The 20,146-nt window shown below is 40.5% G+C and overlaps 4 protein-coding genes across 7 annotated transcripts in view; 1 reads left to right on the top strand and 3 right to left on the bottom strand.

Moving 5' to 3' along the window:
* LOC116383091 (dynein regulatory complex subunit 4-like) overlaps positions 1 to 231 on the bottom strand; it is a 9,114-nt gene extending 8,883 nt beyond the window's left edge. Inside the window, exon 1 of the mRNA XM_031846662.1 lies at positions 124 to 231. Within this exon, the coding sequence (XP_031702522.1) occupies positions 124 to 126 (3 nt within the window). The 5' untranslated portion in view covers positions 127 to 231. The remainder of the gene's footprint in view (positions 1 to 123) is intronic.
* A 1,031-nt stretch (positions 232 to 1,262) lies between these two features.
* Positions 1,263 to 5,222, bottom strand: LOC116383054 (transcription factor E2F5-like). 4 transcript variants are annotated; one of them, XM_031846593.1, is made up of 10 exons: positions 5,012 to 5,222; positions 4,382 to 4,538; positions 3,956 to 4,065; positions 3,686 to 3,841; positions 3,502 to 3,545; positions 2,810 to 2,874; positions 2,402 to 2,717; positions 2,048 to 2,095; positions 1,891 to 1,935; positions 1,263 to 1,819 (listed from the first exon to the last, which is right to left on the bottom strand). In XM_031846593.1, exons 2-10 carry the CDS (start codon positions 4,532 to 4,534, stop codon positions 1,695 to 1,697), a joined length of 1,062 nt encoding a protein of 353 aa, XP_031702453.1. In that variant the 5' UTR covers positions 4,535 to 4,538; positions 5,012 to 5,222; the 3' UTR covers positions 1,263 to 1,694. The 4 variants fall into 4 exon arrangements, with proteins under 4 accessions (XP_031702453.1, XP_031702454.1, XP_031702451.1 ...); XM_031846594.1 differs by having other exon boundaries at positions 1,263 to 1,796; positions 4,382 to 4,601; XM_031846591.1 differs by having other exon boundaries at positions 4,382 to 4,601.
* Positions 5,223 to 5,971: 749 nt separating this feature from the next.
* On the top strand, positions 5,972 to 11,112 carry LOC116383052 (lysosomal protective protein). The gene is made up of 11 exons (XM_031846587.1): positions 5,972 to 6,280; positions 6,421 to 6,532; positions 6,624 to 6,761; positions 6,848 to 7,006; positions 7,749 to 7,840; positions 8,277 to 8,361; positions 8,452 to 8,604; positions 8,695 to 8,840; positions 9,769 to 9,931; positions 10,020 to 10,109; positions 10,217 to 11,112. Exons 1-11 carry the CDS (start codon positions 6,111 to 6,113, stop codon positions 10,298 to 10,300), a joined length of 1,392 nt encoding a protein of 463 aa, XP_031702447.1. The 5' UTR covers positions 5,972 to 6,110; the 3' UTR covers positions 10,301 to 11,112.
* On the bottom strand, positions 10,282 to 19,573 carry slc38a7 (solute carrier family 38 member 7). Its single transcript, XM_031846588.1, has 12 exons — positions 19,494 to 19,573; positions 17,946 to 18,353; positions 17,338 to 17,391; positions 16,198 to 16,342; positions 15,499 to 15,643; positions 15,286 to 15,384; positions 15,089 to 15,146; positions 14,858 to 14,972; positions 14,467 to 14,614; positions 14,111 to 14,310; positions 13,968 to 14,019; positions 10,282 to 12,977 (listed from the first exon to the last, which is right to left on the bottom strand). Exons 2-12 carry the CDS (start codon positions 18,198 to 18,200, stop codon positions 12,875 to 12,877), a joined length of 1,374 nt encoding a protein of 457 aa, XP_031702448.1. The 5' UTR covers positions 18,201 to 18,353; positions 19,494 to 19,573; the 3' UTR covers positions 10,282 to 12,874.
* Positions 19,574 to 20,146: the final 573 nt, after the last annotated feature.

The following is a 20,146-nucleotide window of genomic DNA, read 5'->3' on the forward strand; positions in this document are numbered from 1 at the left end:
ATATATATATAGACACCTACAGTCTATGGACAACACACGAGAAGCACACGCTATTCAACGTTACTGGAGCTCACTATGAACATCCATTGTTGTGGTGAATTGATTTAAAAACGCTTTGCTTACCATCGTTTATATATTGCGCGTGTAATACTGAGAGACGGAACAACGTGTTGATAGTTTTGAGAAGCTAGCTAGCTAGCACATCAGTTAGAACAGAGAAGTCTGTCTCGAGCCTCGAGTTTCAAACATGCGTTGCCGTAGCAACACGAGCACGTGGCTATTGTGTGGTCAGATACCTCGGTGGGGGGGGGGTATTTAGGGACAGTGTACAATAAATGCATTGCACCAGATGTAAACACAATGCTAGATCCATCTGTTGTCCCTGGGAGCTTTGACTAGTTAATTGATTTGACAGGGTACTGTGTGTATTAGAGGGCAAGAATGCACTAAAATAACTTTTGTACAATTAAGTCAATATCTACAGATACAAAACGTGAATAAGACTTGAAATGATGGTGACACCCAAGGACATAGTTGGGAGTTGGTCTGTTGATAGCTTTAAGAATTAATTTAATTGTAACCATAAATCAAAAAACTAAATTATCCAATGTTTAATAACTGCATTTAGACACAGTTAGACGTTGGATGGTCGCTCACATTTCAAATAGGAAACTAGTTTTCTGGTGCTGATGATTTAATGTTACACACAGATATATGAAGGGTGACTGTTGTCTTGTGGGGCTGCACTGATATAGGCTCGTAACTTTTATATAACAGAATGAACATTTTTAAATATCCATGACTGTTATCCCCCCCCCCAATTTATAAGGTATACATGTTTCAGAAAGAATAAATCATCTCTTGTTATCCTACTAAAAACAGCTTGTTTTGTTAAGAGCTACGAAAACCGAGAATATCAGGAAAAAGTGGTTTTGATGTGCATAAAAGTCAAGGCACACCCTAATCTTTAGTTTGCAGAGAAAATATGTATCTCACAAAGTTCAAGGTTAATTTATTGTCATTGCACAACGAAATGCATTTGTAGGCCTATTTCACGACACAAGAAAAACACACAGAAACCCCAAATTATATTATACATGGAGGATGAATTAAGGGGTCTCACAGCCTGAGGAAAGAAGCTGCTCATTAGTCGGTGGTGCAGCTGACTTTATTTCTTGCAAGATGGCAGCAGGGTGAACAGGTGGCTAGGGACGTCTTTTAATATCATGTGGTTAAATACCACTACATGAAATACAATAACTTAGTTACTATTAATACTGAATAATATGAATCAAATGCATCTCGAATGTGTAAATACCACTTCACCTCATTTTTCCTTATTCAGGCACAGTCTATAGGAGGGTAAATACAACTGTTGAGCCTCTTCACAAGGAGATCAGGGGGAACTGGCCACGGCTCTCGGGACGGTCCAGACTGAAATATCTCATATACCGGATGGATTGGCACAACATTGTGTGCCGACATTCATGCTCCCCAGAGGATGGATCCTACTTACAGTTTGTATTGGACTGTATAAAATTGCAAAGTATTTACATTAGTTTCTGCTTCTCAGTATATGAATGAGGTAGACACAATGTTGAAAATCATTTGTTTAATATTTGGTATAATCAAATAACTAATTAAAAACAGGCAACTATGTACATTTCTGGAGTAAACTGCTTTCTTTGAAGTCCTTAAAGAAGTTTATGGTCAAACATTGAGCATGGGGGTGTCAATGAGGTCAGAGACGCCTTCTTGTTGAAATGGAGGCGGAGATAGACGGAGGGGACAAAAAACTGAAAAGCAGAGGCAACCATGACTAATACAAATATGATAGATATAAATAATATATATACACTGTATATGAAGTGAGATATAAACTACACTTACCATCAGAGGCTATAAGATTCTTCAGCAGATCTGCATTCATTATTGCTACAAAATGAGGGAAGACATACTTCTACATTAGTATACAGTCAAATAAACTGACATGAGAATCTAAAGAACATTAATAATTCAGAGACACAAGATACAACAAGGGCCCTACCTTTGGTCGGGCGTAGTAGGTCCTGCAGTTCTTTTGATAAATCTCGCACTGGAAAAAAACATCAATGTAAAAGCCCTCAGCAAAGACAGAAGCATGCATGAGGCATGAAGACACGATTGTGTCATCAAGGACATCATCAAGCACACAGACACTGCAGAACCAGACACCACCATGATATACAACTGATAAACTCATTCAATGAAGGAAGAGCTCCACGTCTGTCTTATCGCCGTCTCAGTTCAGATAGGGAGCACGAGTGAGCCAATTTACTAGGAAGTTCAAGCCAAAATAGAGTCTTCGGTTTCTATTTCAACGAAAACACACTTCAGAACTTGTACTAACTAAAGCACTCACATTCAGATGAAGCGGTTCTGTTCGGCTCGGCATTCGAACGTGACGACGGCTGAAGGTGCAGCATGTCCTCTATGAATGTCCTTCTAGATTTGGTGCCATGTTTGATATTAGCTGAAGCCTGACACGGCGCGATGCTGCCTTCGGTCTCGTCTGAAGTGGACATGGCTGATTTGGCACTCCGTAAAAGTTCTGCAGGCGGTGGGACTGGCAGCACGACAGGAACAGAGCTGACGGAGAGTTTGTTAAGAAGTACAACATCTATCGGTCCATTGATGCTTTTCAGATAGATCTGGTACTTTGCTGGGCAGTTCTGGACCTGAAAGAAGATTTATGCACATACGAAATCATCCCATCTGTATGAAAAGGAAGCAAAAAAACTACACTAGGTTCAATTGATGCAGAACTTACAGCTTTGGGAATGGGCACATCTAGCTGTGTGCCACATGGCGCTTGTACTGCCAAGAGAGTATTGCCTGAAAAAACAAAAAAGAGTGAAAATCCTTTCAAAGGACAATCATTTATTCTGGTCTGTACATGAAGAAATGTTAGTGGTTCTTTATGCCTCTACATGAACAAACTGAAACAATGTCAGCCGTTGTGGTGATGCAAGTGCCATCATTAACTCATACAGCTGTGTTGATATCACGCCAACTAGGAAAACATCCGTTGACTCTAAACAGCAATCTACTTTGACAATTCTACAACTTGAGCTGCAACGCTCCTGGAACACATCTCTAGATACTGCATAGAAATCATAGAGTAATAATAGTTTTTAACTCTGGATTTATCTCCCATGAGGACTTCATGAAAAGTCCACATATGTTGGTGTATATTTATATTTAACAAGTTGGAAGAGACTGTTGGTTTTTAATCTTGAATCTTTGGAGTTTTCTGACAGATGTATCAATCAGTGCAACTCAACAGCAGCGGAGATAAGGGAGGAAGACGTTTGCTGAGGAGACATTTGTCAAAAAGCAGGGCGTGCATGTAACTCTACTGACTCTCACCACCCCTCTGTTTGGATTATTTGCTGTATTAAAAAAATAAAATAAAAATATGCCGACACAAGAATGTACACAGAAAAAAAAACTGCAACTCACCGCTGAAGCAGTTGCAGATATCGTCATGATTCACATAGGTCAGAGTTGATTTGAGTCAAGGTTCAGTTTGAAATACCACATTATTTTCAGTTTTAACTCTACTGTTAAAGCAAGAAAACGTAACACATTTCAAACAAACGCGTAGATCGCAGCACTCGTTGCTATGTCTTTGTTCAAAGGATATTGGCTGCAGTCTTCTCTTGTGTTTCTGGTGCTCTGCTCAACCCAGAATTTCTGCTGGTCCAACATAATTTCCTTCCGCTCCAAGTCCTTCAGCTCCGCCCTCAGCGCCATCACTCTGTTGCTTACTCTGTATGCATTTTCTCCTGGCAATGTGCCACTTAAAGAAGAAGCAAAAAGCATATTTATATTGTAAAACATATATTTTGCACCACACTCTTTGACACACGCCCATATCCAGATGCATGCACACAGGGCAAAGTTAAAAACTTACTTCCACTTTACAATGCTCTTGGAGATTTTCACAATCACACCAACGCCCTCCAAAACATTTGTGATGTCGTAGATTCGCCTTTTCTCTCCGACAGCCAGGACCCTGATGGCCTGTAAGAAGGTAAAAACAGCCCACTGAGTTTTGTTTACTCTACGATCTGTGTCTCATCAAACACATTCACGGGTCAATTAAAGAAAACCCAATTAAGAGCCAACTGGAGCACTAAAAATACATTTAAAATACACATTTCTGACAAAGCATCCAAAAGCAACATTATACAAAGGGCTTATTTTCTGGTGCACATTGCAATCTCTTATTTAATTATCTTATTTGAAAGTGTTGTGTCATTTTATTCATTGTCCAAATACAATGAAACATCTCCAGTGATGAGATCGGTGTCTGTTGTACCGGTCTACGCTCACTTACGTCTCTCAGGTCCAGCACACCGCCTTCAGCTTCTTGTAACAAGCTGACAAACTTCGTGGCGAGCACAGTAAGGCTCCTCCGACTTCTCTGGTATTTGGGGTCTAGCGTGGTGGTCTCTCCGTCTGGACTATGTGGGCTACCTTCAAGATCCATTCTCCTGCACGTGAGAGCAGATCAAATGAGTCCCGGGAACCTCCGTGTTCTGTGATGTTTGAATCACCTGCAGAGAGCCCGCGACACACAAACAGAAATATTGTTCTTCAAAATAAATGTCTAATCTGGGTTTGAGCCACAATTTGTAGTTTTATATTGATTTGAATAACGTTACATCTTGGAAGGAACACTTTCTGGGTAAAACATTGTCACTGTACTTGTATATACTTTCATCACAGTTCGTTTATCTCCCACACAGATTTATCGTGAAAGGTTTGTACCGGAAACACCAACATTATTTGTATCTTTTCCCTCTTTCATCGCCAATACCACTGTTTATTGTTTATACAAAGTGATTCATGTATTGTGTCACGTTTTATTGTTCGAAAGCGCGCTTACACACGCATACGAACAGGCTGTCTACATGACCTCAGCACAAAGCGTGGAAGTTATGATAAATAACAGTTTTTAACTCACCTGGATGGTGTAACGGTAACGTTACAGAGTTGCTGCCGACGGTGCTAAGCTGACGTTAGCAGTCCAGACGACGTCAACTGATAGTATTTAAAGCAGACACTATAGATTTTAAATTGAGATTCACGTGGGCAGGTACGCGTATCCACAGTTTACATCCGATCTTAAGCCAAAGTCTACTGTCCCACTTTACTATTGGTGTCCCTCCCCCAAGGTTGTGGAGTTAGGCGCCTATTTTTTCGAGCAGCCTGCCTTCACAATAAAAGCCCACCATTTGAGCCACCACAATAAAATCCTCTCTCACTAAAATTATTACACAAGTTTGAAAGGGCACCCCGGAAGATATGTTAACTTAATTATTCATTTTATATGTATTCCACCTACTTTAAGCTTTAAAACTAGTCCAGTGACACTCAGAAGTTTGTTTGACATATTTGTGTTATTCTCAGATATTTTGCAATTAATTAAATGATCAAAACCATGCACTTAACCAGTGTTGTTTGGGGCCATTGCTCAGTTGGTAATCGAGGGAAGTGCTCCTAAACTCATTAGTTAAAGTAATTCTAAAGAACTGTTATTTGTTCTGATTTACTTTTTTAACTGATATAGTGATTGTATTTATTTCTCAATGTTTATCTTTTAAAATGTGTTTAAAGTGGTTTCTATCAATTTGTGTTTCAAAGTGTTTCTTTCTGTATATTCTGTTATATAAACTAGAGATGGCACATACATAATATATGCACTTCAATCCAAATTGCAATGTCTTTTGTTTAATTTGGCCTCAAATAGCCTGTTATGATAATGTTGCATTGCTTTAGTATGAGTATGTTGCTCTAGTTGTAGCGTAAATGTTTTCCATTAGAAGTTTATAGGGTGCACGGATTTTAATTACAAAGTGATGATGATAACTCAATAAACCTGCTTCAAACACGTCACACCTACACGTGCTTCGTTTGAGTCAGGCGCTGGTCACGTGACCCACAGTAGCAGTCATATGATGTTCCGGATAGTCCTGTATTGTGGATCAGCCGCTGAGCACGGTAGAGGAAATTGCTGCAAAGAAACCACGTCTTCGTTGTGTAGTTTGGGGTAGATTTCAAAGATGTTCGCGACTGGTTTGTTGGTGTGTTTACTGGCCGTGTTTCCGCTCGTCTCCCGGGCTCAGTACGCCCCTGATGAGGTGACCCACCTGCCCGGTATGTCGTTCAAACCGAACTATCGACAGTGGTCGGGTCACATCCAGGCACGACCCGGAAAGTTTCTCCACTATTGGTAAGAAACATCAACCGAATGCGGTTCCGCAATACGCCTCACTTAGTTCCTCTTCTGTTGAGCGCCAGGAGTGGAGGCATGTGGGACCTTTTCAGTTTGTCATGCGGTCTGTAACTAACCCTGGTCCTGGTCTCCTGCAGGTTTGTGACTTCTCAGAGGGACCCAGTCAAAGACCCTGTGGTGCTTTGGCTGAATGGAGGCCCAGGCTGCAGCTCGCTGGATGGGTTCCTGTCAGAGAATGGACCATTTCATGTGAGCGGGCTAACTTTGTGCACAAAACTATGCGCCCACTGAAATTAATATTACAATTGATGGAATTGGCATTGTTGAATTTCATTTTCAGGTGAACGACAATGGGGCCACACTGTATGAGAACACATTCAGCTGGAACAAGATTGCCAATGTGCTGTATCTAGAATCTCCAGCAGGAGTGGGATATTCCTACTCTGATGACAAGAAGTATGCCACCGATGATGACCAGGTGAGTTCAGGGACTGACTGGCTATAGCTTTGAAAATTATAGACATGATTAGAAAGTATTTTCCATTTCTCGTGTTCTTTTCTCAGGTTGCTGATGATAATTACAAAGCCCTGCAGAGTTTCTTTGCCAAGTTCCCAAATTTCACTCAAAATGAGTTCTTCATCTTTGGGGAAAGTTATGGTGGAATTTATGTGCCAACCCTCAGCCTGCGTGTGGCTGCTGGAGCTGCCAAAATCAACTTCAAGGTGAGATGCTTCATGCAAAGCAGCAGTGGTGGAATGTAACTAGAGTAGATTTCTTTCAATTTTGAGGTACTTACCCCAGTATTTTCATTCTCTGCAATTCTATACTCTTACATTTCAGAGGAAAATGTTGTATTTTTTTTAATCCTGTTTGTCTGATAACTTAATCAGTTACTATTTAGATAAATAATACAATGCATAATCACCAAATACATTCTGAAGTATTATGAGATCTGATTATTTGAATTCACAAGCTCTGTATAAAGTAATCAACTTTAGCCCCACCTTTCCCCGCTGCAGCATTAACACATCGATGAACACATTAATGTGTTAATAATAATAATTCAATGATTGTAAATGTGATGCTGAAATAGGCCATTCTGCATAATAAGACATTTGGTTCTTTAAGCATATGTTGATGGTCATACATTTCTACTTTTTTACATAAGTAAAACTTTGAATGTATGACTTGCAACAAAGTATTTCTACACATCACTCTGTTGTATTGCTACTTTTACTTAAGTAATGAAGTGGAATACTTCTTTACCTTCTGAGGTAAAGTTCTCTTGAGCCTCGGATGTTTTGCTCATCAGCACCATCCACTGCTCAGTATTAGTACCACCACCAGAATGCAGTTTCATGATTGTCGAGATGTTATTTTGTGAAACTCGGAAGATACTTTTGCAGTAAAGAAGACGTGTATTCTAAATGCCAACATCTATCCTGAATACACTTTTCTATTCAGGGCTTTTCAGTGGGAAATGGTCTCAGCAGCTATGCGCTCAATGACCAAGCCTTGATCTACTTTGGTTACTACCACGGCCTCTTTGGAGAAGAGTAAGTGGTTCTTTGCAATGCCAACAGAAGCTAGTGTGTTCCCCTGGTTCATTTAGCAATGATGCACGCCAGGTGCATAGCCTCCAGTTTGAAATGACTGACACTCCGTGGAACATTGGGACAAACATGAGGTTTCAAAACACAGAACTGAAAGAGCATAGTCATTTTCACAAGTCCCATTAAACACATGCCTTCTGATTGTAAATTACTTTTATATAAAAGGAAACTATCTGTAAGGAGGAACAGCAGAGTATTTTAATGTCTTCTTAAGGGTCATTTTCTTTGCTGAATGCTAGAAGTCCAAAGAAAAACACCACAATGTACTTTTGTAGTTCTAATTCTGACACAGAAATGAATGTAAATGATGGCGGGTCTCATGCTACTGGTTGACAAGAAGTTATGTGGATGCCGTTGTAAAGCTATGTTTTATGTGCAGTTTGTGGCGAGATCTGAACATAAATTGCTGTGACAAGGGGACCTGTAATTTCTACAACTCCAGCTCAAATCTCTGCAGTACGCTGGTACGTGTGCACTGTTGCTTTACAATTCAGCTGGGCATTTCTGGCGCTACCCGATGACTGAGATTTTACTTTGTCCTCGTTTCCCTTCAGGTCAATGTGGCCTTTGGTATTGTGTATAATAGCGGGCTTAATGAGTATGCCCTTTACTTGGATTGCGAGGGTGGCAGAAGATTCCACAGAGGCTACGAGAGGACCATGAGTCACCTGTTTAAGAACTACAGGAAACATCAACACACCCACAAGGTGAGTGCCGCTCGCCCATGCACCTGTGCTTTAAGTTATTGTCTTGTGGTGCTAATGATTGCTTTTTTTTTTTTTTTTTTTTTAATAAAGTTTTCAGATGGAGTGTCTCCCTTCGTGTCTCTGGGAGATGTCCCTCCCTGCATCAACAGTACGGCTCAGCTAAACTGGCTGAATAGAGGCGATGTGAGGAAAGCCTTGCACATTCCAGATGCACTGCCACCATGGGACATCTGCAGGTATGTTGCAGCTAAAGAATGCATGTGATGTCACTGATGCAATTAAAGGCAGCTGTGACTCCTTGTTGATAGTATTGTTCCCTGTGATTAATGTATAAACTACAAATTGTCTACGGAAAGATTAAAAAAAAAAAATGTATATATGGCAGTGGTTAATCCATAGCTGTCCAACATTGATGTCAAAGATTATTTTTTCTCAGTCTATAGACACAATAACCTGATCATCTCACCTCTCATTGTCACAGGAAGAATGCTCACACAGTTTGGTGCATTTGACTCTCAGTGAATCAATCATTTAGTCATAAAGTGTGCAGATCACAGTAAAACAAGACTAGGTGGCTCTGAGGCTGCACTTTGGCAGAGCTTTGAGCTAAATGCTAACATCAGTATGCTAACCTGTTAATTTTAAGAAGGTATGTTTCCTTTGGTTAGTCAAATAAACTCTAAACTAAAAAGTGCAACTGAGGCTGATGGGAATGTCATTAGTTTTGCAGATATTTGGTCATAAACCAAAGTATTGTACAAATTGAAATAATGACCTTTTTATAATGGAGCTAGATGAAAAGTCAAAGGATCGCCGAAGAGATTTCAATAAATCCTGAGTGGGACAATCATTTATTGATGTACCAAATTTCATGTCACTCCATCCACTATTTGAGAAGCTTCACTCCAAACGTAAACTTCACGGTGGCACCAGAGGACCTCTGCAGCTAGCATGGCTAAAGCATTCAGACTGTCGCTGCTGTTAACGTTTTAAGGCGACATATGCACATCCACCAGGTGCCTGAGCAAACGGAGATATTGTGGCAATAACACTGTTTACTGCTCCCAGTTATTTGTCACTGAGGCATTCCCCTCTTTTCTGTGTGGAATTGGGAACACGTCAACCATGATCATAATGTACTCTAAACCTTTTCTTCATGGATAGTAATGATGTTGGGGAGCAATACCGCAACCTGTACCTAACCGTGAAGGAGGTGTATCTGAAACTGCTCTCTCTGGGCCTGCGGGCGCTCGTCTACAACGGAGACACCGACATGGCCTGCAACTTCCTGGGAGACCAGTGGTTTGTGGAAGACCTCGGCCTGAAGGTAGGGACTTTCATTTTAGGAAAGATTTTTTTTATTTTAACTATAAGCAGATGCACTTCTTAATACTACTTTCAATGACTGTTCTCAGCCAACCACTCGGTACCAGGCCTGGCTTCACGATAAGCAGATTGCTGGTTTCTACCAGCAGTATGGAAACCTCACTTTCCTGACAGTCAAGGTAACCACCAGTGTGTCTTTAGTTTGTGCCACAAGAAGCATGGCTGTCCTGTTTCACATTGATGGTGTGGTGTGATTGCAGTGAAATCCCACTGTTCTCTGTTTCAGGGTGCAGGTCACATGGTTCCTCAGTGGGCTCCAGGTCCAGCCTTCCACATGTTCCAGTCTTTCGTCACTAATGGCTCCTACTGAGCCATGATGGGGGCTGCTGAATGTAATATACCGGCACTTATCACTTGTTGGAGTGTTCTCAGGGAAGAGGATTTTGAAGGGAAAGGGACTATTGGGGCACTTGTTTTCATCTATATTGTTCACACCTGCAGTGAAGTATGTTGAGTATTTGGAGGGAGACATATTTGTTCTTGGCTTTGCACCACATTATATATATGAAATTAAACTATTCAAGTGCCAGCATTGAGGAATTTAAATCCTTTTTAGACTGTCCATTTTTTTTTTTTTTTTTTTTTTTAGAGGACCACAAATGTGAATAAAATCACTTGATTCCTTTTTATTTTGGGGTTTTGTGCCTTAAGTCTGGTTTCAGCACCTGCTCAGTTGGTTGAGGTTCTGACTGATTTGGGCTGTTAACGTGACTCTATTTAGCCTTAAACTCCTTGGTGGCCTTGTCTTGTTTAAGATTATTTCACTGCATTGTCCTGAAACTTGATAACTACTTGTGCATTAAACAAGGTACAAGTCTTTTACAATTTAATGAAGGGAGAACCTTGCATAAAGTCGGTGCTTGACCTTTGTTTCATATTTTATAAAACGCTAAAACAGAATTTGTCTTTGTTCAAATACTTACACTGCACTTGATCAAATGAAGCGATTTTCTGTGGCACTGATGTAAAGATGTATCTAAAGCTGTATCCTGGTGTTTTTCATTGACATTTTAAGCAGAAGTGTGTGAGTGATAATATGTGATTGAACTTAAATGAAAGACTGTCTCAATCCAAACTGTAACTTTACTTGTATTTGTCTTTATTAAATGTTTTAAACTGCCAGCGACACATGACTCATCATATATTTATATTCACATGCCTTGATTGTAGTTAATTTATTGAGATATCAAAATTTCCATTAAAACATAGTAAATCATAAATGCACCTGGCATTCACTAATGACCACATTAACTATAGTCTGCAGCACCAAAAATAAGAAACGGTTCTTATTCCAACAAAGACATTTAAGTGAAATAAATCTGAGGCTGAAGTTGTTATACCTCACAAAGTGTTTTTTTTTTATCTCTAGCTTCTTTTCCTTTTCAAGTAAATGGTTTTTGGTTCAACAGTGTGACTAATACAATATAATTGCTTCAAATAATCCCTTTAAGTTTGTAAATAAAACCGTAAATCAAAAGGCTGCAGATAATCTCGAACTATAACATACGTAACATACCCAAAAATATTACATCACTATAAACCTTTTAACATTTTCCTGATTTTAATTCTGTCGGCTACATTTGAGCTTTGTTAGACTAATTGAAAATGACTGAATAATTGTTATGAGGATCATTAATTAGTGTTAAACAGATAAGGTCTTGAATATTGGGGCATAAAGCAACAAAGAAACTCACATTTTGGTCTTAGTTAAAAAAATAAGCAGCAAATAAATGATTTCTAACTTGAGCTTAAAACAGTCTGCAGTGGTGTGAATGGATTCAAGTAAATACAACTAGTGACTGTAGCCTGAGCACCGAGTCCAACTGTTTTCTGTCAATTACGCACAAACTGATTATGTAGGTTACATACATTTTTGCTTACATTCATTAACACCGTATCATTTTTCAACCCACTCTGCAGGGAATTGGGGTTTTCATATCCTGAATGTAGACACTCTGTTCATGGTTTGGGGAGGCACACTGCTGTGGTTTTCAGTCGGGCAGTTGACCGGTTTGCACAATGCACTAACTAATCTTATTAAAGGCCGGCGGGCTTAAGTGTATGTAACTTTGCACTTTCACAAAACGGCAAATATTTCCCCTCAAAGCCAAGTATAAAATCCTCATGATACTTCTACCTTATAGAACATAGAAGGAATCAACAAAACTAAAAAAATAAATAACTCAAATGCCTTCCTGAATTCATGTTCATAGTTAAACTATTGACTATCAAAGAATACAAAAATCAAGACTTCCCACCCTGCAGTTATCACATCACTCAATGATTCTGTGTCCTATGTGTGCAAACGTATCACTGAATTACATTTTCCATTAGAGAAGAGACTAAATTAATATGCGTACAAACCATCAACAGCGGCAACATAAAGTCTGGCCCTGGATTACACCTGGGAACCACAGCTCGTCATTTTCAATAAGAAACATTTACATGCAAGTTAAAATACACAAATTGGTACAATTTCATTATTAAAATCAATTTGATTGTAAGACCTTTGAATACAAAGTCCTTCAGCTCTTGTAAACAGAACAGGAATATGTTGCCCGTACAGGGTCCAGAGACAAACTGTTTCACTGTTAAAAGCACCATAAAAATATAAAACATGCAAATTAAACTACACAAAATAAAAGGCAAAGTGTCTGAAGTCATTTGGCATTGTGTCTCTGACTGCTACCTGACTGAATGAAGAGCTGTGGAGCTTTAACTCAGTACGGAGCAGGAATGTGACATGCTGCAGAGGATTCTTTAAAATGAGTGTCATGAAATGCTTCTCCTTCTTTATCAGTAGTTCAGAATAGCAGCACAGGACTAAGCCCCCTCCCCCCCCCTCTGTCTGAAACACCGCTGGCTCCGATAAAAGCCGTTCCTTTTAGCTGACGACGTCTTGATAGATGGAGTTAGTCGTGGTGAGGCCAAAGATGAATGCTCCAATCGTAACCATCGTAGCACCAAAGACCACCGATCCGTGCCAGCTGAAACAGAGAGACAAACATTAGAGAACAGTCCTGATCACGGAAGTAAGTTTTTGAGATGAACACTAAATCAAATGTCAGTAGTGTGAAAGGATCGCTCATAGTGCAGAATCAGTCTGCAGCATGATGCGTTTACATTTCTTTAAGGGCTGCAACTAACTTGTTTCATATTGGATTGATCTGCTGATTATTTTAACAATTAATCAAAACCCAACAATATTCAGTTCACATTTTCTATAAAACTGGAGCCGGAGAATATAAGGAACTACTGATGCAAGTTAGTTTAAAGCTGTAATTTGGTACGGTGAATCAAATGGTGATTTTAAACTGTATATGTTAAATGAACAAAATTAGGCATTTATTTGTATTTGCTTACTTGATTTATTATCAAAATAATTTCCGACTCATTTTCTAATCTTTTAATTGACTAATTGCTCTTTTAGCTCATTGTTTTGGTTTCCAGTGAACACGCTCCGATACACTGCACACTTCCTACTCAGCAGCAAACAGCAGACAGAGAGAAGTACCAAGTGGCTGGAGAACACACGCACAACAGACCGAAACAGAGCTACAAGCAGCGTGACTGGCTGACTTACATTTGTAAATGAATGATATGTTACTCTTTGTCGACTGAATGTCTATTTATAGTTGTTTGACTACAAGTGGGACGTAACAATATAAATTGGTTATATTGTGGGAGCTTGTTTTGAGGTTCTTTTCTAGACCCTAGTGTGATAATAATGCATCTTCAAGTTCTACTTCATTAATCCCTGTAAGGAAATGAATCCTCTGTGTTTGACCCATTCTAACTAAATAGTAGAAAAGGGCAGCAACAATGCAGCAACCCAACGACCATTAAAGAAGCATGCAAACGGCACACACAGAGGCTCCTCGTGGGGTTACATCCAAGGACCTTGTTGCCATGTTGCACAATAAAACTGAATCAATTTGGTTCCAAACTGAAAGACATGCAGGCATAAGCAATCTCACCTTGCAGTTCGGCTGTCAGTCTCTGACAGCTTGGCTTGCATCAGACACAAACCTGTTGAAGAGACATTGGACAAAGACATTTCAGTGTGACATTAATAACTGACAGAATTCTGAAACCTTGCAATCAACGAGGGAAATGTTACCCGGGAAGACAAAGATAAAGCAGGCCGCCAATCCTCCGATCAGCGAGATCACCCGACCAATATCTGGGATGAAGAGGGCGAGGACGAGCGTGACGACAAACCACACCAGCGTCTGCAGGATCCTCCTCCTCCGCTCACGACGCACACACACCTCCACCTGCTCGCCTTGGAAACGCAGCCACAGTCCTTCTATCACGGCCCTGGGAGGACACAAGAAAATGCTGCATTGACTGATTGGTAAAGAAAAAAAACACACACTAGAAATGCATTGATTGCATTCTGTGTCGCATCTGTCGCTGAGACACAGTATGCCAAACGAGGGAGACCAGAAGTGTGGAAATCTCACAAAACCTTACCTGCCACAGAAGTGTAAAATGGGGTAGGAGGTGATGACGCAGATGACAATGAAAGCTCTCGCGATGGCCACAGGGATATCATCAGAAGGGTACGACATCAACACATCCTGACTGACGTCGGAGCCAAACGTCAGGAAGCCACAGACACCTGATCAAACACGACAATCATTTAGGAATACACAGTAGTTGACTATTGATATCAGCATAACTTCAACTGACATTTACACACATTGAGACCAGTCACATGTTGAAGATCAGGAACTACTTCATATATCAGACCCACGAGACAAGAAAACCAATAAAGCGGATGGTTTACCGTGACTGTATCATTTTATCAAAATATTATTGACAGGCTGTTAGGTACATATTTGAGTGCACGCATTGACAATACCTGTTCCTGTGTAGACAAAGAGGCAGATTATCATGCTGAGAGTGACTACAACTCCCCAAGGTTTGAGCTCTTTTCTGCTCATGCTGTTGAACACCGGCACACAGCTGACGTGACACTGTAGAAAGAGACCAGGAGGAAGAAGGCAAGACAGAAATAATTCATCAATATCAAACTGTTTGAAACAATAGGCATATAGTTGTATTATCTCAAATGACACAAATGAAGAGGTACCTGGAAACCAAAGCAAATGGTGGGCATTGCATTGAAAACTGCGGTCCAGGAAGCAGAACTGTAACAGAGACAATGATTTAGCAACTCAAGCAAAGCATGGCGACGAGGATGCAGATGTTTCTGCTTGAATGAGTATGTGGACAGTGCCGAAGGAAGTAGTCAAACATTTTGGGAAAATAAAGTGTGTGCAGACTCACCTGACGGGAACGTGGCTCGGAGTCATATCTTTATCTGGCCAGATGTACTTGATGATGACCACGATGGTCACATACCAGGTCCCCATCACACTCAATGCACTACAGTGAAGAACAACAACCCAGACATGATCACCACGCAAGGTAAAACCTAAGAAAACATTAACCAATTGCAATCCTTGGTGAGAGAATAAGATGAGTAACAAAGCTTTGTACCTGGCATACTTCTGAAAGCCAATCTCTTTGGGGATGGAGAGAGGAAGAATAACCAGGACCGCAGTAACGGAGATGGTGAACTTGCGGTCAGTGTACCAGTGGCCACTGCCTGTACCATCTGTGTCATGAACCGCTGCTGCCACCACTGAAACAAAAAACAGGAATTACAAAAAAGGCAGAAGGAGGCAGTATGATGTAAGTAGAGAGTGTAATTGTAAAACGCAGTACACATGGAAGATATTTAGCTCAGCAGATAATTAAAGTCACAACCACTCCATTCATCTATTCATTCCTAAATAGGTGGAAGGTCGCAGTCTATTTCCAGAAACAGGCAGCAGTAGGATTTCTACACGGTCAGCGTCTCAGTGCGAGGATATGTAAGAGTGGGTCACATGTACTGAGAGAAAAAGCTGAGTGGTGTCGTCCTTGATGCTCTTTGCTCTCATCAACCCACTGCTACTACCAGACGTCTTCCTTTGTTCAAACACACAGGTCCCAGTTAAATGTCGGACAAAGTCCATGTAAACGTAGCCGTCGGAACAATAATACGTAACGACTATCACACAAAGCTGTGCTCGGAGAAATTACATCTTTTAACTCTCAGAGGATTAGGAAAATATAAACATGTAAATATATTTTCTAACCAATCTGATAACTTGACAGAGGGCAGCTTCCCTTTACCGTTGTGAATATACTTACAGCGATCCAGCTGGTCTCCAATGACAATGAAGAAAGCGATACAAGTCCCGAAGGTGTAGACAGCGATGGCGACTTCACACGCGATGCCCGTTACTTTCCCACAAGTGGCTCTGACGACCTCCTGATAGCTGCTTTCATTACTGACCTGAAGAGAGCAAACGGGTCATTCAAAAGGTGGACGTGGATTCAGCAGTAAATGTATTAGAATAGCCTTTTAGCTGTTTGGTCAATCTTGAGATGATTATGCATATTCATTTGGATTAGGGTGAACTTGAAGCCTTGAAGCGATGCTCCCGCCCGAGTAAATAATGCTTTCGGCAACCTGTGGCTTTTATGCAACGCTGAGTCAAGAAAACATTCCCCAGCAATGTTAAAACACCTCCAGGATCACACAGAATTCTGTCGTGTTAATCGTGTGCCCACAGTAGCTTGATTCAGATTTTCTTTGCTGACAAGTGTCACATAAAAAAGACGATCTTATCCCGAGTTAGCTCATGTGGTTTAAGATATGGCAACGTCATCTTTTAATGCAGTTGTACCACAGCATCCAAATAAGGTCTCAGATAAGTTGCATTTACTGGTGGATTTGTTCCTTTCATTCAATATATCCACAAGGTAAAAACTCCACAAGTAAAAGTAAGTAGGAGCCTCACTGCTGACTGTAATCGTCTGCGGTTTAAGGCGTGGTATAGAGTATAAAGTAATGGTTTTAATCTGTTGAGTACAATCAGTCAATCACACTCAGTCATGAAGTCATCTATTCTTATGGTACCACAGGATTTAGGACACATTACATCCTGCAGCTGAGTTTTGCAATTTAAAGCAATATTCTGCAGATGTTTCTCAGTTAAAACGGCTAAAATGTATTTAACAAACTCAAAGTTGACTGGACTCTTTCTCCATTGTGGTTCAACCTTTAAGCACAAGTGCTGAGCCAGCAGGAAGTGGAAGTCTGAGCTGTTGTGCAATACGCTTCAGGAATACAACCACAGAACAGTGTTGCACAAAGCCACCGAAGGAGAAATACTCATGAGAAAGAAAGGTAGTCAGATTTAGAAGGCTGGAGGACATGTTGGAGTAAATGAAAGAGAAACAAGTGGAACAGTAAGAGATGGAATTTAAGACTTCAGTGGCACATACCTGGCAGCAGTAGCCCAGAATCACCAGTCCACTGATTATGAAGATCAGCATAAACTGAGACAAAAAAACAGGAAGCAACATGTTATAGTTCCCGATGAATGTTGCCTATAGGCAGTTTTAAGTTGGTCACAAGAACTCAGACAATACATTCAGATGCTCAGCAGTTATCAGCTCTGACATTCACTCTGAGTATACCCCTCATGTAGGGCTGGGCAATACGTTGATATTATATATTATTATTTCGATGTCGTGATGGAGACGAGATCGTCTTCGACTTTGGAGATCTAAACATCGTAATATGACATAAGTTGTCTTCCCTGGTATGAAAGGCTGCATTACGGTAAATCTGTAATTTTGTGAATTTAAACTGTTCTGATATCTGCCTCTTCGTCCTTAAATCCACATTACTGATTGTTATTTATCACAAATCTTATTTTGTGAGAGCACCAATAGTCAACCCAACAATACTGTATCGATATCGATATTGAGGTATTTGGTCAGAACTACTGTGATAGTTGATCTTCTTCATATCGCCCAGCCCTAGCCTCGTGCAGTTGTGAAAGGGGCTTATGTGTCAGCACTATGTGTCCTCACTGGGATCTCCTCACCATCTGAAGCATGACTCCTGCAGTCACTCCTCCTGCCAAATTGAAGGCTGCGGGGAAATTGAGCAGACCTGCTCCCAGCGCTGCATTCACCACGATGAAGACCGCTGCCCAAGACGACACGCCCCCGCTCCCACTCCGTTCCGTCTCAAGATGCGGGACAGAATCCACGCTGGGGCTCTGCAAGAGCCACGCTCGTTCTCCAGAGTCGTTACTCCCAATGCCGCCCCAGTCCTCGGCATCCATGTTAATCGCCATGAGTCTACAGGCTGTAGCTCGGCCCTGCAAAGTCTTATGCAACCCAGACAATTTGTCTCCAACTCTCTGGATCCAAGAGGCTGAAATTCTGATCAGAAACGTCCAGTATCACCTTCAGTTATCACCAGTATGATGGTGGAACCAATCAGCAATCTGTAATGAAATATTGTTTGCATTTAGTTAAATACATTTTAAAAAATAGACACAGTGCTGATACAACATCAACATTTAAATGAATGTAATGTGGTTCTTTGTCTCTGTTTTTTGTCCTTCTCTTAATCTACAATTACAGTATAATTACTGTAACAGACTGTCTCGTGTTTGTCGTTTTGCTGTTGAAGATGATATGTCCCTTGAGGGTTGCCGTAGAGGAGGGGCAACTCTGGTCGAAGGGGGGAAAACATATATAATCATATGTGTCAAGGTAGGTAAACAAATTCTGACATGTTTCATGTTAGTGTCCACTTTGAGAGTACAGCAAAGTTTTGATGAGCCATTTTCTAAACTGTTTCTATCTTATCTTCTACGAACAAACACTCAATGAAGAACTTAGGACTAGAGATATGAGGTAATGAAGCACACCAGACCATGGCAGCTTTAGAGTTCATCTTCATCACTGCACACCAGCGGCTCGTAAGGGAGACTAACAGCCGCAAGTAAAGCAGCTAAACTATTTCCCAGTAATGATAGCTGACATCAACACTGATGTGCATTCAATCTTAACAATAAAACACAAGTGAAAGATGTCAAACCAGGTGAAGGTAATTCGATTATTCTTTCTTCGTTTTGCAGACTCTCACACGTATTTTATGCCACTTTATTTATTGACATAATCTGTAAGAAGTATCATGAAATACCAATAAAGACATTTTGGGCGATACTGTGCCGGTTGAATCTCTCATGAACTCGCTGATAAGTTTCAACAATGTCTACAGTAAATACAGGACAAATAGTCAAACATTAGTCAACAAGAAGAGGCTGCTGATGGTGCCGACCTCAGTTAAATGTACTGCTTTAGCTCCAGGAGATACTGGTTAAACAACATCTTTTAATGAGACTCGATCATTGCTTTGCTTTTCATTAACATAACAATAACATCTGTCAACGCAGTCAACCCCTTTGTTACTGTCCTGACGTACAATAGCTAGCTAGCAAACGTTACACCTAACCTCAGCTCAACACTAAATACAAATGAGCTACACTGTCACACGTACAGATGTATCTACATCACGTGATTTAGTCGCTGTTTATCGACGTGTAGAAGATTAAAAAGCTGATAATGAGTCACAGTACCTTCCGTTTCAGTCTCCAGGTAATAAATGAGCCGGTTGTGATTTGGGAGACTGTATGTACGATGCAGAGGGGCACGTGACGTGACACTTCGTCACCTGACTGGAATTCTGGGTCTTCTTCCTGTTGTGTGGAATTGTGGGTATTGTAGTTCTCTGTATTGACATTACGCCTTAATGACATAGGGGGGGAAATCCTTTTATTTTGTGTATGAACATTTTAAAGTTAATGTATATGAAGTCTCACGTGATGTTTTAGCAGTTAATACCATTAGTTAAATGTCTGATAGACAAGGACTTAATGCTACGCAACAATTCTGCATTATTACCTCATCTTCCAGCACCTGTTTTGTATACGGGACACGTGTCAAAATATAGGATCCCACAACTCAGAATGTCCCTGAGAACTCATGCAGTAGGTCTAATGCACCGTGAACATTATAGGCCCCTGTTCTCACAAACACCTCTAGTCACTGATAAATAGGAAGAAATCTATCAATGAAAAATCGTAATCATAACACGTGTTTAAGATCAGATGAGCATGACATGTATACCTAGATCGATAAAACTAACATACAGTATATTCAAAATAGTTAATTGAAATAAGCAAGATGTAGGCACATAGGCATGGAGAGGAGGGTAAACCGTAAGGAAAAG

The sequence above is a fragment of the Anarrhichthys ocellatus genome, unplaced genomic scaffold, assembly GCF_004355925.1.
Source record: "Anarrhichthys ocellatus isolate YVR2014 unplaced genomic scaffold, GSC_Weel_1.0 scaffold6, whole genome shotgun sequence".
Classification (NCBI taxonomy): domain Eukaryota; kingdom Metazoa; phylum Chordata; class Actinopteri; order Perciformes; family Anarhichadidae; genus Anarrhichthys; species Anarrhichthys ocellatus.

Excerpts from the sequence above, each read along its gene's own strand:
- slc38a7 (XM_031846588.1), bottom strand. The coding sequence starts at position 18,200 with ATGGCGATTAACATGGATGCCGAGGACTGGGGCGGCATTGGGAGTAAC. Across the intron at positions 16,343-17,337 it reads TTCTGGGCTACTGCTGCCAG|GTCAGTAATGAAAGCAGCTA; the intron begins GTATGTGCCACT and ends TGCTCTCTTCAG. Across the intron at positions 15,147-15,285 it reads CCGAGCCACGTTCCCGTCAG|TTCTGCTTCCTGGACCGCAG; the intron begins GTGAGTCTGCAC and ends TCTCTGTTACAG.
- LOC116383054 (XM_031846593.1), bottom strand. The coding sequence starts at position 4,534 with ATGGATCTTGAAGGTAGCCCACATAGTCCAGACGGAGAGACCACCACG. Across the intron at positions 3,546-3,685 it reads ACAAGAGAAGACTGCAGCCA|TCTGACCTATGTGAATCATG; the intron begins ATATCCTTTGAA and ends ACTCAAATCAAC. Across the intron at positions 1,936-2,047 it reads CCTACTACGCCCGACCAAAG|CAATAATGAATGCAGATCTG; the intron begins GTAGGGCCCTTG and ends CTCATTTTGTAG.
- LOC116383052 (XM_031846587.1), top strand. The coding sequence starts at position 6,111 with ATGTTCGCGACTGGTTTGTTGGTGTGTTTACTGGCCGTGTTTCCGCTC. Across the intron at positions 6,762-6,847 it reads ATGCCACCGATGATGACCAG|GTTGCTGATGATAATTACAA; the intron begins GTGAGTTCAGGG and ends TTCTTTTCTCAG. Across the intron at positions 7,841-8,276 it reads CACGGCCTCTTTGGAGAAGA|TTTGTGGCGAGATCTGAACA; the intron begins GTAAGTGGTTCT and ends TTTTATGTGCAG.